Source organism: Sorex araneus, chromosome 5 (genome assembly GCF_027595985.1).
Source record: "Sorex araneus isolate mSorAra2 chromosome 5, mSorAra2.pri, whole genome shotgun sequence".
In the NCBI taxonomy this organism is placed as follows: domain Eukaryota; kingdom Metazoa; phylum Chordata; class Mammalia; order Eulipotyphla; family Soricidae; genus Sorex; species Sorex araneus.
In genome coordinates this window covers 64312699-64330925 of record NC_073306.1, presented here as the reverse complement: position 1 = coordinate 64330925, position 18227 = coordinate 64312699, and the positions used below count along the sequence as shown (strand labels likewise).

At 40.1% G+C, this 18227-nt stretch overlaps 1 protein-coding gene across 1 annotated transcript in view; it reads right to left on the bottom strand.

Annotated features, from left to right (window-relative positions):
* Positions 1 to 18227, bottom strand: part of MSH4 (mutS homolog 4) — a 96059-nt gene that overhangs the window by 38424 nt on the left and 39408 nt on the right. The window contains exons 7-8 of the mRNA XM_055139877.1: positions 17318 to 17490; positions 6381 to 6448 (exon numbers count right to left, since the gene is read on the bottom strand). Of these exons, the coding sequence (XP_054995852.1) occupies positions 6381 to 6448; positions 17318 to 17490 (241 nt within the window). The remainder of the gene's footprint in view (positions 1 to 6380; positions 6449 to 17317; positions 17491 to 18227) is intronic.

The window sequence follows — 18227 nt, the reverse complement described above, 5'->3', positions numbered from 1 at the left end:
GGCTTCATAAGGTGAATTGCAATTTATCTTGCAAGCAAATGCATTGATTGCTTTGTTTGGGATGATTTTTTGTTTCTCAAGGATGATTGTACAGTAAAGAATTGTGAAAGATACTGTACTTCCTTCTAGAGAAAAAGGAGGTAATCTTATAGTCTTGAAAAATAAAGATGTCTCTCTCCAGAACAACAGACAAGCATGTTCACTGCCCATTATAAAAGATTCAGATTTAAACTCAGTACTTTCCTTCAACACACTGCAGTGATACTTTCCTACAACACACTGCATATGCATGCCACTGCATATGTGTGTCATCTGACCTCCTTGACATTTCTCTGTGGGAAATGTAGCTAGAAGCACCAGAGGAGAAAATGCTGATATTCTGGTTAATGCTATGCACTAAGTACAAAAGTTCCTTCTGATGCCCTTCATCACCCTCTGTGATACTGTGGTTATGAGCTATGAAGCAGAACAGATATCCAATCTCACAGTCTTTGGTACTATGCTGCTATTGCCTTTTATTTTCTTACCCAAATCTCACATTGAACTATAAATGCCTTTACATTAGATGCTGCTTAAATATGTAGCACTTGTCATAAAGTAAAATTAATCATTGTTGAATGAGATAAAAAGATTATCTATGTGGCAGACCCACCCTACTGGTGTCAGATAAATACCTCATTGGCCAACCTCCACTACCTCCACTACCTAACCACCACCACGCTCTAGTCTGCTTCCCAACACATCATAAGACACTTAACAATCATTTTCCATAATTACCGCACAATATTTGATGGGGTTCAAATATGCTGTGAACCATGAGAAAACCTGTAATGGTGATTTAGAGGCCTCCCTAAAAGCCCATTCCTCTCAGAGAGCCCAGCAAGCTACTGAGAGTATCCCGCCCACATGACAGAGCCTGGCAAGCTACCCACGGCAAATTCGATATGCCAAAAAGAGTATCAACAATGGGCCTCATTCCCCTGACACTGAAAGAGCCCCCAATTCGAAAGCATTAAGAAAGATGAGCAAGGAGAGGCTGATAAAATCTCAGGGATGAACTGGACTGCCAAAATGAAGAAGAACTAAAATGACTGTCTGTACTTTCAATGCACGTATGCTGTTATTGGAAGCATCCATCGAGGACCTACTGGTGCAAGTGCAGAAGATCAAGTACGACATCATTGGTCTGACCAAGACAAGAAGGCAATGATCACATCACACCATTTTCGACACTGGAGAAGAACTGTTCCTAGGAACATGCGACAATAGAGGTGTCAGTGGCGTCAGTGTCCTTGTCAACACGAACTTGGCCATAAGCATTGATTCACTGAATACCTAACAACCCGAATCAGATGATTATGCTTAAATAGATGTGTCTCACTGCCAGCAGTTTCTATCTTCGTCATCTACGCACCAATATCCAACTATGATGAAGAAGAAATTGAGAAGTTCTACATGGAGCTGGAGAAGTTCTATAAAGAAGACCACACCTTCTACAAGATCATTGTTGGTGATTTTAATGCTAAGATGGGACCAAGAAGGTTGCCCTAAGAACTCCACATTGGGTCCTATGGCCTAGAATTGAACAAACAGGGTGAGAGACTGTCTGAGTTCATCATGTCGACCAAGACCATCCATGATAACTCACAGTTCCAGAAGGCCAAATCTAAACGTTGGACATGGGAGTCTCCCAGTGGACAGTTCCACAATGAAATTGACCACATCATATTCAATCAAAGCTTTCGCCTGACTGATGTCACTGTTGTCCCAAAATTCCAAATGGGATCAGACCACCGTCTCCTTCGTGCAAAATTCTACTTCACAGAGCAGGGAGAAAGGACTGCAAAGTTTAACCTTAAGAAGAGAACTCCCAGAATGACCACCAACTGGGAGCTCTTTGGCACTATCACAGAAACGTGGAAAGCTGTCGTCATTGGCAACATCGACGAGGAATACGATCGACTGGTTCAGCACCTCCATGATTGCACAAGTAATGCAGAGAGTGTGAAAGCCACAAACAGACGACTGACTTCGGAAACTCTCGAGCTCATTCACCAACGTGGTTTGGCACAAGACTCAGGCAATGACAAGCTAACATCCGAGCTCGCAAAGCTGTGCAGAGAAGCAATAAAGGAAGACCTCAAAGAGAGAAGAGCTGCAGTGATGGCGATGCGGCAGAAGCCAGGAAAAGTATTCACAATGCTAGCCTGTTCTTCGCCAACTACAAGACCAAGATGACTGCCCTCCAACATCCTGATGGATCTATCATATCATCCAGAAGGGCAATGGAGAGGATTATTCACGACTTGGATCTCCCTGATAGCCATGTTCCCCTGCCCAAATACCAAATTCCACAGGATGGACATGTCGTTCCCAATGTTCTCCCTTCCAAAATCCAACATGCCATTTCGTCGACGATCAAGAATCAGGGATGGTGTCTCGTTTTCCAAGTCATCAAAAATCAGATAGGCCGGACATGTAATGCGATTTAGAGATGACCACTGGACTAAAGCTCTTAAGCTGTTACTGACTGGATTCCATGGGATGTCAAAAGACCACATGGCCGCCCACCTACCTACGAGATGGTCAGACTTCTTCATCAAAATCCTGAATGAACAGTTTGAGGCTCTTAGTGTTCCTGGAGCGAGCAGATACCATTGGGCTACACTAGCATGTGACAGGGATGAATGGAGATGTTACTGGCGCCTGCTCATGCAAAGATCAGCGGTATGACAAGTGATAAGTGATACAAGTGATGTGGCAGTGAAAATTTAAAAAAAAAATGTAACTCAAAATAAACCAAAGAAACTTGGATAGATGTTAAGAATGATTATTTTTTAATATAAAAGTTCCAGATGGTGAGCTTTATTCACTCTGGAGAAATCTGTGTTCTCTACTGAACACGTATTCTTCTCTTTCTCATCCCTTTATATCTAAATATATTTTTTTGGGGGGAGGGTCACACCTGGCGATGCACAGGGGTTACTCCTGGCTCTGCACTCAGGAATTACTCCTGGTGGTGCTCAGTGGACCCTATGGGATGCTGGGAATCAAACCTGGGTCAGCTGCATGCAAGGCAAACACCCACTCACTGTGCTATCACTCCAGCCCTATCTTTTAATGAAACTATTTTGCTTCACACACACAAAAAAGTTACAGACTGCAAAAATAATATTCTGGAAGTTTAAAATGGAAAACAAAGATTCTTCATAAAATACATCAAATAATAAGGTTATGAATGTTGCAAAAAAAGAAACAGGTTAATTAAGATAAAAAAATTGATAGGGTTGTTTTTTATTTTCTTGTAGAGTTCTACCAGTGCTTTATATATCTTGGATATTAACCCCTTGTTGGATGAGTGGTAGGCCAAATAATTTCTCCCAGAATTTGGGCTGTCTTTGTATCCTGGTCATCATTTCCTTTGAGGTGCAGAAGTTTCTTAGTTTATTGTAGTTCCATTTATTCAATTCTGCTTCCACTTGCTAGGTCAGTGGTATTTCGTCCTTAATTATGCCTCTAGCTTTAATGTCATTAAAAGTTCTGTCTATATTTTATTCTATGTACATTATGAATTCAGGTCTGACATCTAGGTCTTTAATCTCTTATTGTTTATTCTTTTTTGGTATGAGGAGGTTCATACATAGCTGTAATTTTTTTCTTAACCAGTACATCTGTCCTCTGTGAAGGCCTTAATACTTTTCTGTTGAGGATGTTTATTAACTTTTGAGGGAACTAAGCAATATATTGGTTTCATGCATGATTCATGAATTTCAGTGACTGCTAGCTCAGTTGCTGTTTTTTTAACCATCTGGAGATCTATTTTAAATAAGTTTCTTTCTTCATCTAATATAAGCATATATCTCTTAATTAAGCACAATATTTACTAAATTAGTTAAGACTTTTGCTGGTTAAATTGCATGATTTACTAAAACTTGTAAAATCACTTAGTTTTTTGTACTGAATGATATTTTAGTTTAAACTTCTGAATGAACTAAATAGTCTCTGAAAATTCCAGTACAGAATTGCCAGTCAAAGATGAGTTCACACTTACCCTTAAAAATACTGATTTTATACAGAAGTCAAATCAAAATGGATTATAGGCCTACATATTAGATATATGAGGCCTGAATCCATAAGTTACATAGAGTAAAATATAGGCAGAACTTTCCATGTAATCCCCAGCACCACATATGGTCCACTAAGCACTGCCAAGAGTGAGTGATCTTTGAGCATAGAGCCAGAAATAAGCCCTAAGCATACCCATCAAACTAACTTTTATATATTTTTATTATAAATGAATTTCAAGAATTCTGTCTGTAGCACTGACACTGTCATCCCATTGTTCATGGATTTGCTCGAGCAGGCACCAGTAATGTCTTCATTGTGAGACTTGTTGTTACTGCTTTTGGCATACCAAATTCACTACAGGTAGCTTACCAGGCTACTCTCGGTAGCTTGCCGGGCTCTCCAAGAGGGACAGAGGAATCAAACTGGGTCGGCCCCGTGCAAGGCAAACACCCTACCCACTGTGCTATCGCTCCAGCCCATTCTGTCTGTACAATAGTTAAAAAAAAAAAAACAGGCTAACCAATAAATATTCAAAGTAAAAAAAAATTTTTTTAATTTCATTTTGGGTCACTCCCAGCGATGCACAGGGGTTACTCCTGGCTCTGCGCTCTGGAATTACTCCTGGCGGTGCTCAGGGGGACCATATGGGATGCTGGGAATTGAAACCGGGTTGACCGCATACAAGGCAAACACTCTACCTGCTGTGCTATCGCTCCAGACCCCTCAAAGTAAAACTTTTTAATCAATTTTACTGATAAAAAATTTTTCCTTTTAAATCTTATGAGCAAAAATATACAGATAGAGCATTAAATATTCCACAACTTGCCTTATAAAGAAAATAAACCATCTTTCTTTATAGGATAAGCCACAGAACACTATTTAAATTTGTGAATTACCCAAGGATGCTCTATTCTTAAAGTTTAATCAACTTGTGATGATAATTCATTATTTTTGCCAAAAGCAGTAACAAGTCTCAAAATGGAGACGTTACTGGTACCCGCTTGAGCAAATCGATAAACAACGGGACAACAGTGCTACAGTGCAGTGCTACACTAATCTATTACTGGTTTACAATATTAAAAAAAATTCAGGGGCTAACTGAAAGCCTCCATATGACCTCTTAATGACTATAATACTCACCACACTCACCACCAAAGTTTCAGCACAATCCCACCACCAAATAGACCCTTAAATGTATTCCTCCTATTCCCCTTCCCCTTTTCTACTGGAATTCACCAGTTTTTAGTGAGTGTAGGAGTTAATTATATTATATTTCATAAGTTAATTTGCTTCATTTTGGAGAGAGGCTGTGTTTCTACTAGTAGTGCTAAGGGACCATATGGTACTGACTCCCCAAATAAGACCCAAAGTCAAAATGATTTAATTTTTCATACTCTACCTATGCATGAAACAAGCCCAGATTTGCCTTTCACTTCCTTCCTTCCTTACTTCACTTAGTATCACATCAAGATCTTGTCCCAAAAGCTATTATTTCATCTTTTTGAAAGTCACTGTGAGAAGCATGTATATAGGAATATAAATCTAGTCTATTGAAAGCAGTATGAAGATTTATCAAAAACATCACAATAAAACTTCCATATGATCTCATTCCTTCCTCAGGTACTTTACAAAGAACATAAATACTCAAGAGGGCAAGAGGAGCAGGAGGAGCCAATATGGCAAGAAATTATATATGACTCCTGTGACATCAACACAAAGAAGGCATAACAATTAAAAGGAGAACAGCATCCTGCACGTGGTCTCACTGAGAAAGTTAGAGAAAACAGTCATCACTTCAAGGAGACCTAACTCTGAGGAAGGCATAACCACAAACATTCACGTACCCTAGACATGGACAGAAGAGAGACAGAGACTGAAAAAGGGGAGTGCAAGTCCAGCAGCCATTGGTACTAGGTAAAAAAAAAAAATACCAACCTAGCGTAGGAGAGAGCTGAACACAAAGATTTAGAGAAAATCAGTTTTATATCAGCACTAAGTGACTTAGGTCTCTACGGCACAACACAGAGACTGGCTTTCTGAGTGATACGGAAACAGTCATTTAAAGATGAGCCATGTCCAACAGGGCTACTGTAGTCCCAGCTCTGTCCCAGCTTGCCTCTTGAGCAATGTGGCCTTGCTGACCAGAGATATTGATGCTGAGTGCGGTGGGTTTATACAGTATTCATTTTTTACTGAATTAGAGTCTCAGGACTTCTTAAACCAACAAAGGCTGCTGGGTCCACACCTGGCCCAGGCTGAGAGCAGGTGATAATAATTATATAACACAATATATTACACATACACAAACATACCGTGTCTTGCTTTGGAATTTGGACTAGAACAGAAAGAAGCTGCTCCGTATCTAGAAATCTTGATATAACTGAAATAAAAAAGAAACAAAAGCATTTAAACGACTGTAGTTTAAAATAAAGACTAAAATAAAACCCTCAAATGATCAAATCTAATCATTCTTCCTGCAAACACTGTTTGTCTTTATCTATCTTACATGTACCAGAAATAAAAGAATCAGTTCTAATGATCTTTTATTTTCAGTTATAATCTCATCAAAATTTGATACTCTTGGCACTTGGGAAGATAACTCAAAAGGCTATCATGTCAAAGACAGGTTTCATGCATAGTGTTACAATACTACATCTCCAGAGTGTACTTTCCCTTTACCATTATCTCAGAGTGCCCCTGGAAGCCACCCTTCCTCACTTCGCCCATCATGTCTCACTGCCATGTTAAACTCAGTTCAAGAGCCCAGTTCTCAGATTCTATTGCTTTGGGTCATGTTATTCCCTTACTGTGCTTTAATATATCCCACAGATGTGATAGATTGTTCTGTCTCTATCCCTCTCCTCTGACTTCACTCAGCATGATAAACCTTCAGTTTCAAACAAGTAGCAGCAACTCATCTTCCCCAGGTATTCCCACTCTGTGTATGTATCATCATTTCTTTATCCCAACCTCTGTTCATGGACACTTGGGTTGTTTCCAGACTCTTGACTATTTTGAATAGTGCCTAATGGCTATCTTTTGAGTTTTTTATTTTTTTGCTTGTCTACCTCTAGAACTATGTCCCTTTATAATCTTTCACTGCTAAGTTAATTATGTTAAAAGACTGAATATAGTGGTATTATATTTGTTCAACATGATGTAATACTATATTTATCTTAATATGTCACTTTCTTAAGTTGGACTTTTCAGTATCTTCCATTTTCTTCCTTTAAATCATTACAAATATAATAATGTATTTAAAGTAAGATTTTTATTATATTTCTACTTCTCTTTTATAATTATTCAAACCTTATTGCTGCATAAAAATGCAAATTTAGATAAATAAAATTTCTAGACTACCCTGAAATCCTCATGTGGTCCCCTAACTACCACCATGAGTGATTCCTTAGAGCCTAACCAGGAATAAACCCTGAGCACCCAGGTTTGGCCCAAAAAAAACAAAAGAAAGAAAATCTTAGTATCCTATAAAATCCCATTGCAAAGTAGACCCAATCCTCATTATTTGTCATTCCCCAATATTTCAAGTGATAAATAACAACAACTAGCCACACTTTACATAAGCAAGCTCTTTTATATAACATATCTTTTATGTTAAGTCTACTTTTCCCAGCTTGAAAGTCACAAAATTGTACTTTAGAAAGTAATGACTGTTCAAGAGCACAGGCAATGGCACCCAGATCAAATTCTAATTCCACTCATCATATTTAAAACATAACCTATTCTACATGTATAAACATAACTTGACAGTATGTTTTCTTTGTCTTGAGATCATCAATAGGATTCTTCTGTTGTCAAAATCCTACTGATTTTATTGAGAAAAATTGCATATAATCTCTGTGAAATCCCATTTTTATACCCGTTCCTTTCTCTGTAATTCCATAAAATCATTACTATTGCACTTATCACATTATATCATGTTTATTTAGAATTCTATTTCTCTAATATAAATATATATGTATCCTTGAGAACAGAAAGTTAAAATAGTCTTCTTCCTCTTTTTATCCTTAACAACTTCAAAATTCTTCTACAAAGCAGATATTAGGTTTTTTAAATAAAGTTAGGATGATCATGTTTAATAAATATTAAAAATTATCTCCACTATTCTTCATGTTCCTGCAGTACTACTTTCTTACATGTTCAATTATAAACTATCAACTAATTTTAAAACAGAAATGTTAACTCTTGTAGATTTAACTATAAGTATTTATATCATGTTAAGTGAAATGAGTCAGAAAGAGAGGAACAGACATAGAAAGACTGCACTCATTTGTGGAATATAAAGTAACAGAATGGGAGACTAACACCCAATAATAGTAGAGATAAGTACCAGGAGGATTACTCCACAGCTTGGAAGCTGACCTCACATGCTAGGTGAAGAAGTAGCTCTGATAGAGAAGGGATCATCAAGCAAAGGGTCCTAGGCGGGCCCACTAGGGATAGGAGATATGGGCTGAAAATAGACTATAGACTGAACATGATGCCTACTTAATACCTCTGTAGCAAACCACAACACCCAAAAAGAGAGAAAGCAAAAGAGAATGCCCTGCCACAGAGGTGGGGTGGGGTGAAGGGGACAGGGCAGTGGTGGTGGGACCATTGGTGGTGGAAAATGGGCACTGATGGGGTATGGGTACTCAATCACTGTATGACTGAGATGCAAGCACGAAAATTTGTAAGTCTGTAACTTTATCTTACGGTGATTCACTAATAAAAAAAATTTATTTTTAATTATAAAGCTTCCTGTGCTGAGCTGATTTCACTGGGGCACTTCAGATGGAGTAGGTGCTCTGTCTCCACCTACTCCAAATGAACCCCAAACAGCCACAAACTTCCAGAAGTAAAACCCAGGCAAGGGACCAAGGACTGAAGACTCTAGGTCACATGGCAATGGGGATGGGCCATCCCTTTCCATTCCGCACCCCTTCAAGGTCCTGGCTGTCACAATCACAAACTGCCTCCAGGTGCCATTTAAGCACATTAACAACCATGATCCAGAGATTCATGAATGAATCTCAGAACTGATTAGCTGGCTGTAGAGATGTCTCCTGACCCCAATCATTAGAAATTTTATACTGGGATTCTTGGTGGTGGAATATGTGCACTGGTGAAGGGATGGGTATTCGAGCATTGTATAACTGAGATTTAAACCTGAAAACTTTGTAACTTTCCACATGGTGACTCAATAAAAAATTTTTTTAAAAAAAAGAAATTTTAGAATTCCATGAGTGTGCGGCCGCTTTCATAGCCACATGATCTCTCATGCTTTTCATAAGAAGCAATACAAAATAAATTACCTAGCATCAGCCTGTGGCAGGCAGGCGTGAGTCGTGATGGAAAAATTCGAAATAATGGTGGTGGGAAGGTGTAATAGTGGTGGGATTGGAGTTGAAATACTGAATGTAAACAATTAATGTGAACACCTTTATAAAAATCACTGTCACTGTCATCTCGTTGCTCATTGATTTGTTCGAGCAAGCACCAGTAACGTCTTTCATTGTGAGACTTATTGTTACTGTTTTTGGCATATCCAATATGCCACGGGTAGCTTGCCAGCCTCTGCTGTGCAGGCACGATACTCTCGGTAGCTTGCCGGGCTCTCCGAGAGGGGTGGAGGAATCGAACATGGGTCGGCCACATGAAAGGCGAACGCCCTACCGATGTGCTATCGCTCCAGCCTACTTACTTATAAAAATAAAATTTAAAAATTAAAAAAAAGAATTATAAAGCTTATGGGGCTGGAGCTATATTACAGTGGGTCGGGTACTTGCTTTGTGCACAGCCAACCCAGCTCCAATCCCCTGAATTCTACATAGTCTCCAGAGTACCAAGAGAAATCCTTGAGTCCTAAACACTGGCAGGTATGACTCCCCCTCCCTGAAAGGGAATTATATAAATATATATATATAATATATTAAGTTTCTACAACTATCATATTTTTATTAAAATCTTATCATACGAAACATAACCTTTCGGAAGAAAAAACTTTTCAACAGGTTTAGAAACAAATCAAGAATACAACAAATATGAACACCTGTTATTTCCTAGCCTCAATTACTCAACAAACATGTATTTACAATATAAGAACCATAGCAACAGACTGTAAGAAATTTGGGGAAAATGTCTAAAGAAAATATGGGACTCAGGGAGACTTACAGCCAAAGTGAAGTCTAAGCTAAATTATCATAGGATGAACCATAATTGATGAAGAGTAATACAGCAGGGAGAGATGCAGAGAAGAGAAGGGAAGATTCCAGGCAAACATCAGAGAGTGAAAAGCCATAAAAAAAAAAAAAACAGAATATGCTCAAGTAACTGAAAGAAGTTCAATTACATCTTAAGGCAGAATGGAAACTTAGGAAATAGTCATATAGAAGAGTTTGGATTTTGTCCTCAATTCAGACTGAAAGATTTTATACAAACCAGTATGCGACAGACCCCCAGAGATATTCTAAGACCAATTTCTAGAACCTATTATCTAATAAAAAGTACTTTGGAGAAGGGATAAAGGATTACAAAATTCAGAAATTACTACAGATTATCTATCAACCCTAAAGCATTCACTAGGGTATTTATAAAGAGAGGTAGGAAGATCAGTGATAGAAATGAGACGAAAGCAGAAGCCAGAAAGTAGAGACTATAGTACGCTGCTTCCTTTGAAGGTGTAGGAAGACCCATGATCTCAGGAATGTACACAGCCTCTCAAAAAAGGAAACATGCAAAAAAAAAAACATTGTCTTTAAAGCCTCTGGAAGGAACACAGTGAAGAAAAACTGACTTCTGACTTCTATAATTATATGATAATAGACCAATATTGTTTTTAACCACCAAATGTGTAATAATTTGCTAAATGGAAAACTGATACAGAGTTATACACACATATTTTTATTTCTAAAAGATCATGCAAACTGTAATATATAGAAGGAATAGTATGAAGCAAACCTGCAGACAAAATATCAAATAATAAGCTGTCCCAGAAATAGCAAATTACCTACCTTGCAAGCCTGAAACTGTGCATTCATCCACTAGCACCTCCCCACATGCACTAACTGCAATCCCAGCAGTAAATGCCCTTTGAGACCTCTAGTACCACAACAAAAAAATGCACAACATCTAGAACACCACAATGAAGTATTTGCAAACACCAAAACTAAAGTGTGAAAGAACTATGGACCCCACTGAGCACAAGTAAAGAGTATAATACCCCAAGAGTACATATGCAAGCACAATGATATTTGAGCACCACAACCCAATGTCTAAGGTGCCAACATCATTGCAACAACAGCAAAAAAGTAAGAGGAAAAGAAACAGTTAAAATTTAGTTGATTTTATTGTATTTATATTTATTGTATTGTAACATGATTACAGTACTGATAATTTAAATTGTCTTGTTGTACAAAATTACTACACCACCACCAAAGTGCCCAATTTCGTCTATTTGGTGTTGCTCTTAATCTGCTTTTCCTTCCCCATCTCCTGCCACTGCAAAAGAAAAAATTGGTGGAGGGGTGACATGTTTAATAGCCACACTGAAACATAAATTTTGAAATCACATATATAAGTAAATGTTAACTAGAAAACCAGAAAGTTCTAGGATAAGATGTGGAGATAATTCCAAAGACCAGAGCACAAGTTTTGCATACAGGAGCCACATATTCAATCCAAACACTTCATGGTCCCTTGAGTACCACTGGGCTTACCCATCATTACCCAAAAAGTCAAGAAAATGGGTAAGTCATATAATAAGACACAGCATAAAAAGACAATCAGAATATATGCTTGAAAAGCCATAGCATTTAGGGAATGAGGAAAGGAAGTGAAGCCTACGGGTAAGATACAAATATTTCTTCCATCTAAATGAAACATTCTGAAGTTTTTCTTGTGTTACCTTGTCACTACATTACTAATGACAGTGTTTTCTGAGGACCTTATTCAACAATATAAAGACCTGTGATTTCTTTTGAAATCTTTACAGGTTAACAAAAGAAATATTTGATTGATTTAAAATGGATCATCAAGTTCACTTTTAAAACATAAATAATAGTTCTGAGAGAAAAAGACAGAGAAGTGAAATACAAAATATCAAAAAAGAGAAACAGGAGGGAGAGAAGAAAACAGAACCTCCAAAGAAGTAGCAAGAATCTCCTTCCATCCCTCTCCAGAGTATCCAGCTCACACAGCAGAGTCTGGAAAGCTACCTGTGGCATATTCAGTATGTCAAAAAAAAAACCCACAGTAACAACGAGTCTCACAATGGAGATGTTACTGGTGCCTGCTGGAGCAAACTGATGAACAACGGGACGACAGTGCTACAGTACTACAGTGGGTCACACTCAGTGATCCTCAGGGGTTACTCCTGGCTTTGCACTCAGGAATTAGTCCTGGCGATGCTTGGGGGACAATGTGGGATGCCAGGGATCGAACGTGGGTCGGCCACCTACAAGGCAAAGGCCCTACCCTCTGTACTATAGCTCCTGCCCCGAGGACAAAATTTTAAGCTAAGTCCTTTACACAAGGTAACTTCTACAGATCTCATAGAAAATGGCTGTATAGTGTTTTTACCAAAACACTATGAGTTAGCTAGGCTTTCATACTCTGAGAGCACTCGGGTATTTATGGGCTACAAAGCCTCTAGTACTCTTTGCTTGACAGTAAAAGATTCTGATAGACTGCAGATAAATATCCAAAGAAAGTCCAGATATGAAATTAGAGGTAAAAGCACAGAGAGCAGGGAAAAGTAAAAAGATAGTTACAAAAGACCCAGAGGACCTTTACAGAGAATCGCAATGTCAGCTACAGTCTCAGCCCAACAAGAAGCACATAAACAAGACTTCAGATGATTGAGTTATAAAAATAGTGACTGCAAAAACAAATTTTCAATAAGTTTGTCTCTGAATGGAAGAGAAAGAAGCTGGAGGCTACAACATAAAGTCCAGGAATTGTTTTCATAAATAAAGTAAAGATGAAAGGAGGAGAAAATCATGACAGAGATGCAGGAGACAACAAATGCAGATATCCAGAATCCAGACACAGATGGAAGAATTAGCTATAGGCATGGGACTTCCTATAGCAAATAGAAAAGAAGAGAAAAATGATTGAGTAAAACTGACTATTTAATCCCTGAAAAATCCTTATCATCTGGAAAAGATAAGAGTGGTTGAAGCTTGACTAACTAACATTATTCAGTGACTTTTCATATTCTAGCACTTATGTATGACATTTAATACCAGGTACACCTAAGTAGGTCAACAGACATTGCTATAAACAGTGAAAGCATTACTATTTAATCATAACCTTATTGGTACCTTTTTAAATTACCAATAAATGCATTTGAATATAGAAAAATATGTGACTATACAACATTGAAAAGTTAGACACAGTATAATCCAAGGATTTTTAAAAATTTTATACTAAGGCAAAGGTATTTGGGGACTAGATAGTTATTACAGGGGTTAAGTCACTTTCCTTGTATGTAGCTGACCCCAGTTCAATCACCAGAACCATATACAGTTCCCCAAATACTGTCGCAGTGACGCTGAGCACAGAATTAGAAGTAGGCTTACGCCCTGATCACTGTTGGGTATGGCCCCAAAACAAAAAACAAACAGAATAATTAAGGTATTTTGGAAGTCAAGAATGCAGTCCATTGGCAGAATACAAGTTTTACTTATATGACAACCTGAGTTTGACCCAAAATAAGAAAAAAGAAAACCTATGAGAATATAAAACAACTTATACATTCAGGTTATAAAATATCTTCATGTTATACTTAAACTTAGAATACCAGTAAAATTCTTGCAAGCAGAAAGATAGAGTGACCCTGGTAATGTATACTGTAAACAACATTATCTAGAACGTAAACCAGACCAAAGTCATGAAAGACTCAGACTCAAGACAGATCTGAGGAGAACAGGAAAACCACTCAGATGCAGAATTCCAGGCCCTGAGTATTGCAGACACCCCAGAAGAAGAAGCCCCACCACATTTTTTTTTAAAAAGCCATTCTAGGGGCCGGAGCGATAGCACAGCGGGTAGGGCGTTTGTCTTGCACGCGGCCGACCCGGATTCGATCCCCGGCATCCCATATGGTCCCCCAAGCACCCCCAGGAGTAGTTCCTGAGTGCAAAGCCAGGAGTAACCCCTGAGCATCGCTGGGTGTGACCCAAAAAGCAAAAAAAAAAAAGCCATTCTAAACTATATTTTTTAAAGACCATCAATAACCCAACAAAATTCAACCCCTTTGGCATCTACCCTCACAACAGGCTTTGGGGAGAAGGAAAACTGCACATAAACTAACTTGGCAGAAGAAAAGGCACTTCTTTTCCCCACATCTCTGCCTGAGTAATATTCCACATTCCATTGAAGATCTACTTGGGATGTGTTCTCTCTCTCTCTCTCTCTCTCTCTCTCTCTCTCTCTCTCTCTCTCTCTCTCTCTCTGTCTGTCTCTCTCTCTCACACACAGACACACACATACACACACACATACACACCTCTCTCTCTTTCTCTCTCTCTTCTCTCTCCCTCTTCTTCTTGGCCCATCCCTTTCCTGCCCCTTTCTCCTTTCTCTCCCTCTCTCTCTTCCCTGCCCCACCTCATTTCCCAAATAAATTTATTTTACTATTTATCTCCTCCCTAAGTTATTTTCATTGAGTGAGGATGATGGACCTGGAAAAACTTGGGTAAAGTTAAGGCCTGACTTTCCTTTTCTGCAAAGAGCAATTATTTACTCCAGTCTGAATTCCACAGCTCTCAGAGAAAACAGGCAGCCAGGATCATTTCGCAGACTGGGCAGACTGATGAGGGAGTCAAGACATAAGGTCTGTACCATACAGGTGCTCATAGTAGACTTTCATCAGTCCTAAACTTCTCTAGGCACCCCCCCCCCGCAGATGACTAAGGTGGATAGAGAGGGAAGTGGTGGATATCCTTCTCAAGGGTGTCATGTCACGTAAGTTACTGGGGAAACCCAATCATCTCTCCCACCACAAAAAGGATGGAGTAGTTAGGTAATCAAGTTTGGAATACAGATCAAACTACTAGAAACCAGGAATCACATTAGAACCTAAGCATATAAATTGTCCTTCCATCTTCCCAATACCATTAACTTGATTTAAGAACTAAATTACACTTCTGTGTCATTGATTAGAAAGACAGGAGCTGAGTGTAATTTTTTTACCTCATATTTTGGTTGAGTTATATTGCTTCAAAAGATACTTGGAGGGGCCACACCCAGTGAAGCTAAGGGATTACTTCTGGTTCTGCACTCAAAAATTACTCCTGGGAGAGTGCAGGGGGCCATATGAGATGCCAAGGATCGAACCCAGGTCAGTCATGTGCAAAGCAAGTGCCCTACCTGCTGTACTATTTCTCCACCTCCCCGCAAAAGATATTTTGATGTCTTAACCCAGATATCTGTGATTATGACTGTATATGAAAATTGGATTACTGCAGATAAAAGTTAAGGTCATTAAGGTTGGTCTTAATTCAACATAGCTGGTGTCCTTATACGACAATACAGGGGCAGACAGTGCAGGACAGGTTAAGTCATGCAGCCACTTTGGCTGACTTTATTTAAACACCATGGTTTACAAAGTTGTTCAATCCTTGATACTACATATGGCTCCCTAAACACTATTAATGGTAAATTCTCAGCACAGAATCAGGAATAGCCTCTGAGCATTACTGAGTGTGGCGCAAATAACCCCCCCCCAAGACACTATATGTTTTTAATATTTATTTTATTAAATTATTAATATAAAGGCCACTCTCGGGCCCAGATGAGATCCTGAGCAGCTGTGCATAACACGGCCCCTCTGCTCCTTAAAGACTATAATCCAGGAGGTCTACTAACCTATTTTGGCACCCAGAGACTTATAGAAATGCATCTAGACTATAAGCTGAGCTACGACCCCATGCCGCCCAGGGAGGGGGAAGGATTTTTCTCTCCCAGTGCTTTCTTTCTATGGGGAAGATAGCAGCAGCAGCAGCACCAGCGCCCACGTGGCATCTGCCATTTTCTAGGACTCACAACCCAGAGGTACTTGCTTATAGTGACGTGGCGCGCAAGAGATCATGGGATGGGGGTGTTACCAGCATGCCCTCAGCCCAGATGAGATCCTGAGCAGCTGCGCACAACACGGCCCCTCTGCTCCTTAAAGACTATGATCCAGGAGGTCTACTGACCCATTTTGGCACCCAGAGACTTATAGAAATGCATCTAGACTGTAAACTGAGCTAAAACGATAGAAATCCAAAACCGCACGGCCGCGATTGGGACCGCGCGAGCTCCTATAATCTTCACTCTCAACAATGGAAAACAAACTATCAAATGATGCCTTTTCAGCAGGTTTGATTGTTGGGGGGAAATTCAAAAAAATAATAGTGAGTTCTCTGTTGAAATATTGAGTGTATCCAAAGTACAGAGAGAATAAAGTGAAGATCATTGGCCACTCAGGTGCGGGGGGGTGGGGGGTGGGGGATATATTGGTGTTCTTGGTGGGGGAACAGGGGCACTGGTGAAAGGATGGGGGTTTGATCATTATATGACTGAGACTTAAACCTTAAAGCTTTGTAACTTTTGTCACAGTGATTCAATAAAATAAAATTCAAAAAAAAATAATAAAATAAAAATGAAGGCCACTCTCCACATGCTCGTTCAAGTCTCTCACATGAAGGAAGCGGTAGAGGAAGTCAGGTATTCGGGACCTGTGGCTGAGATCTCCAAGACTGCTCAGATCAAGACTGGGCCTTCTCCACCTAGATCCCCAGTTTTCCAGTAGCCTGGCAGCCACACCTACAAACTGCCCTCAGCACCACGTAATCTCATCAATGGCTAAGATCCAGAGACTATAAAACAGATTGGAAGAGACCAACGCAGAATCTTCTGGAGTCTCCGACCCTCTCGGAGAGCCCAGCGAGCTACCAAGAGTATCCCACCCATACGGCAGAGCCTAGCAAGCTACCCATAGCACATTTGATATGCCCAAACCAGTAAGTAACAATAACGGATCTCATTCCCCTGACCCTGAAAGAGCCCCCAATACGGCAACGTTGGAAAGAACGAGTAAAAAGAGGCTGCTGAAATGGTTTGATGCTCTTCGTGTTCCTGGAGCAAGCAGATGCCACTGGGCTATACTACACGCAACAGGGATGAATGGAGACATAACTGGCGCCCGCTTGAGCAAATCAATGAGCAATGGGATGACAGGTGATACAGGTGATTCACTTACCTGACTGAAGTCCAAAAAAAAGTTCCTCATCTTGAAGTAGTTCTTGAACGCAATCCAATCTCATGTTAATGGTTTCAGTATCAACTAGAGGTTCTAATATATTAGAACGAAGTCTTCTACTTCCTCCAGGAGTTTTAGTGTAATTTAGAACACCAAATAGGGTATGATTATTCCTTTAAAAACATAAGTTAGAAAAACTTCATTAAGAATACAAAAGATCAGAAGTCACGCCCTCAACCCGCCCCCAGCTCCCACTTGCTGGAGCAGCCAACAGTGAAGAATCCGGGCCGGCGGGCACCACAAGCTGGAGAATGCTCCAGACCCCAGACCGGGTCAACAACACCAGGGTGCCAGACGGAGAAGGGGCAGCCACCCCGCCTTCTCCAGATGGAGTCCCGGCGACATTGAGCTTCTACTAACATAGCTCCAGTATGTGAGAGTGGGACATTTTCTACAAACCGTGCAGCCGCGTAAGACCTTTCCTGATATATAAAAAGCTGCTCAGGAATAGCTCTGCCATCCCTGAAGGGCCATTGTCCCAGAGGCACAGAAAACAATCTCGGAGCGCAGCGGCTACTGGCAGATATACTCATGGACTGTGAACTAAGCTTCGGCCCCATGCAGCCCCGGAAGGGGGAAGGGTTTCTGTCCCTCAGCCTTTTCCCTTTTGCGGCAGCATGGCGACCACCACTGTTCAGAGCCAATTGGACAGAGAGGTAGGAGCTTGCAGTGATGGGACGCTCGGGGAATCTCACGATGGGGGAAAGCAGAACCGGCTCTGCTCCCCACCCAAATGAGACCCCGAGCAGCCGCCCACGAACAGCTCCACCACTCCTGAACAGCCATGATTCCAGAGGCACATAAGGCAATCTCGGAATGCAGTGGCTGCTGGCAGAAATACCCCTGGGCT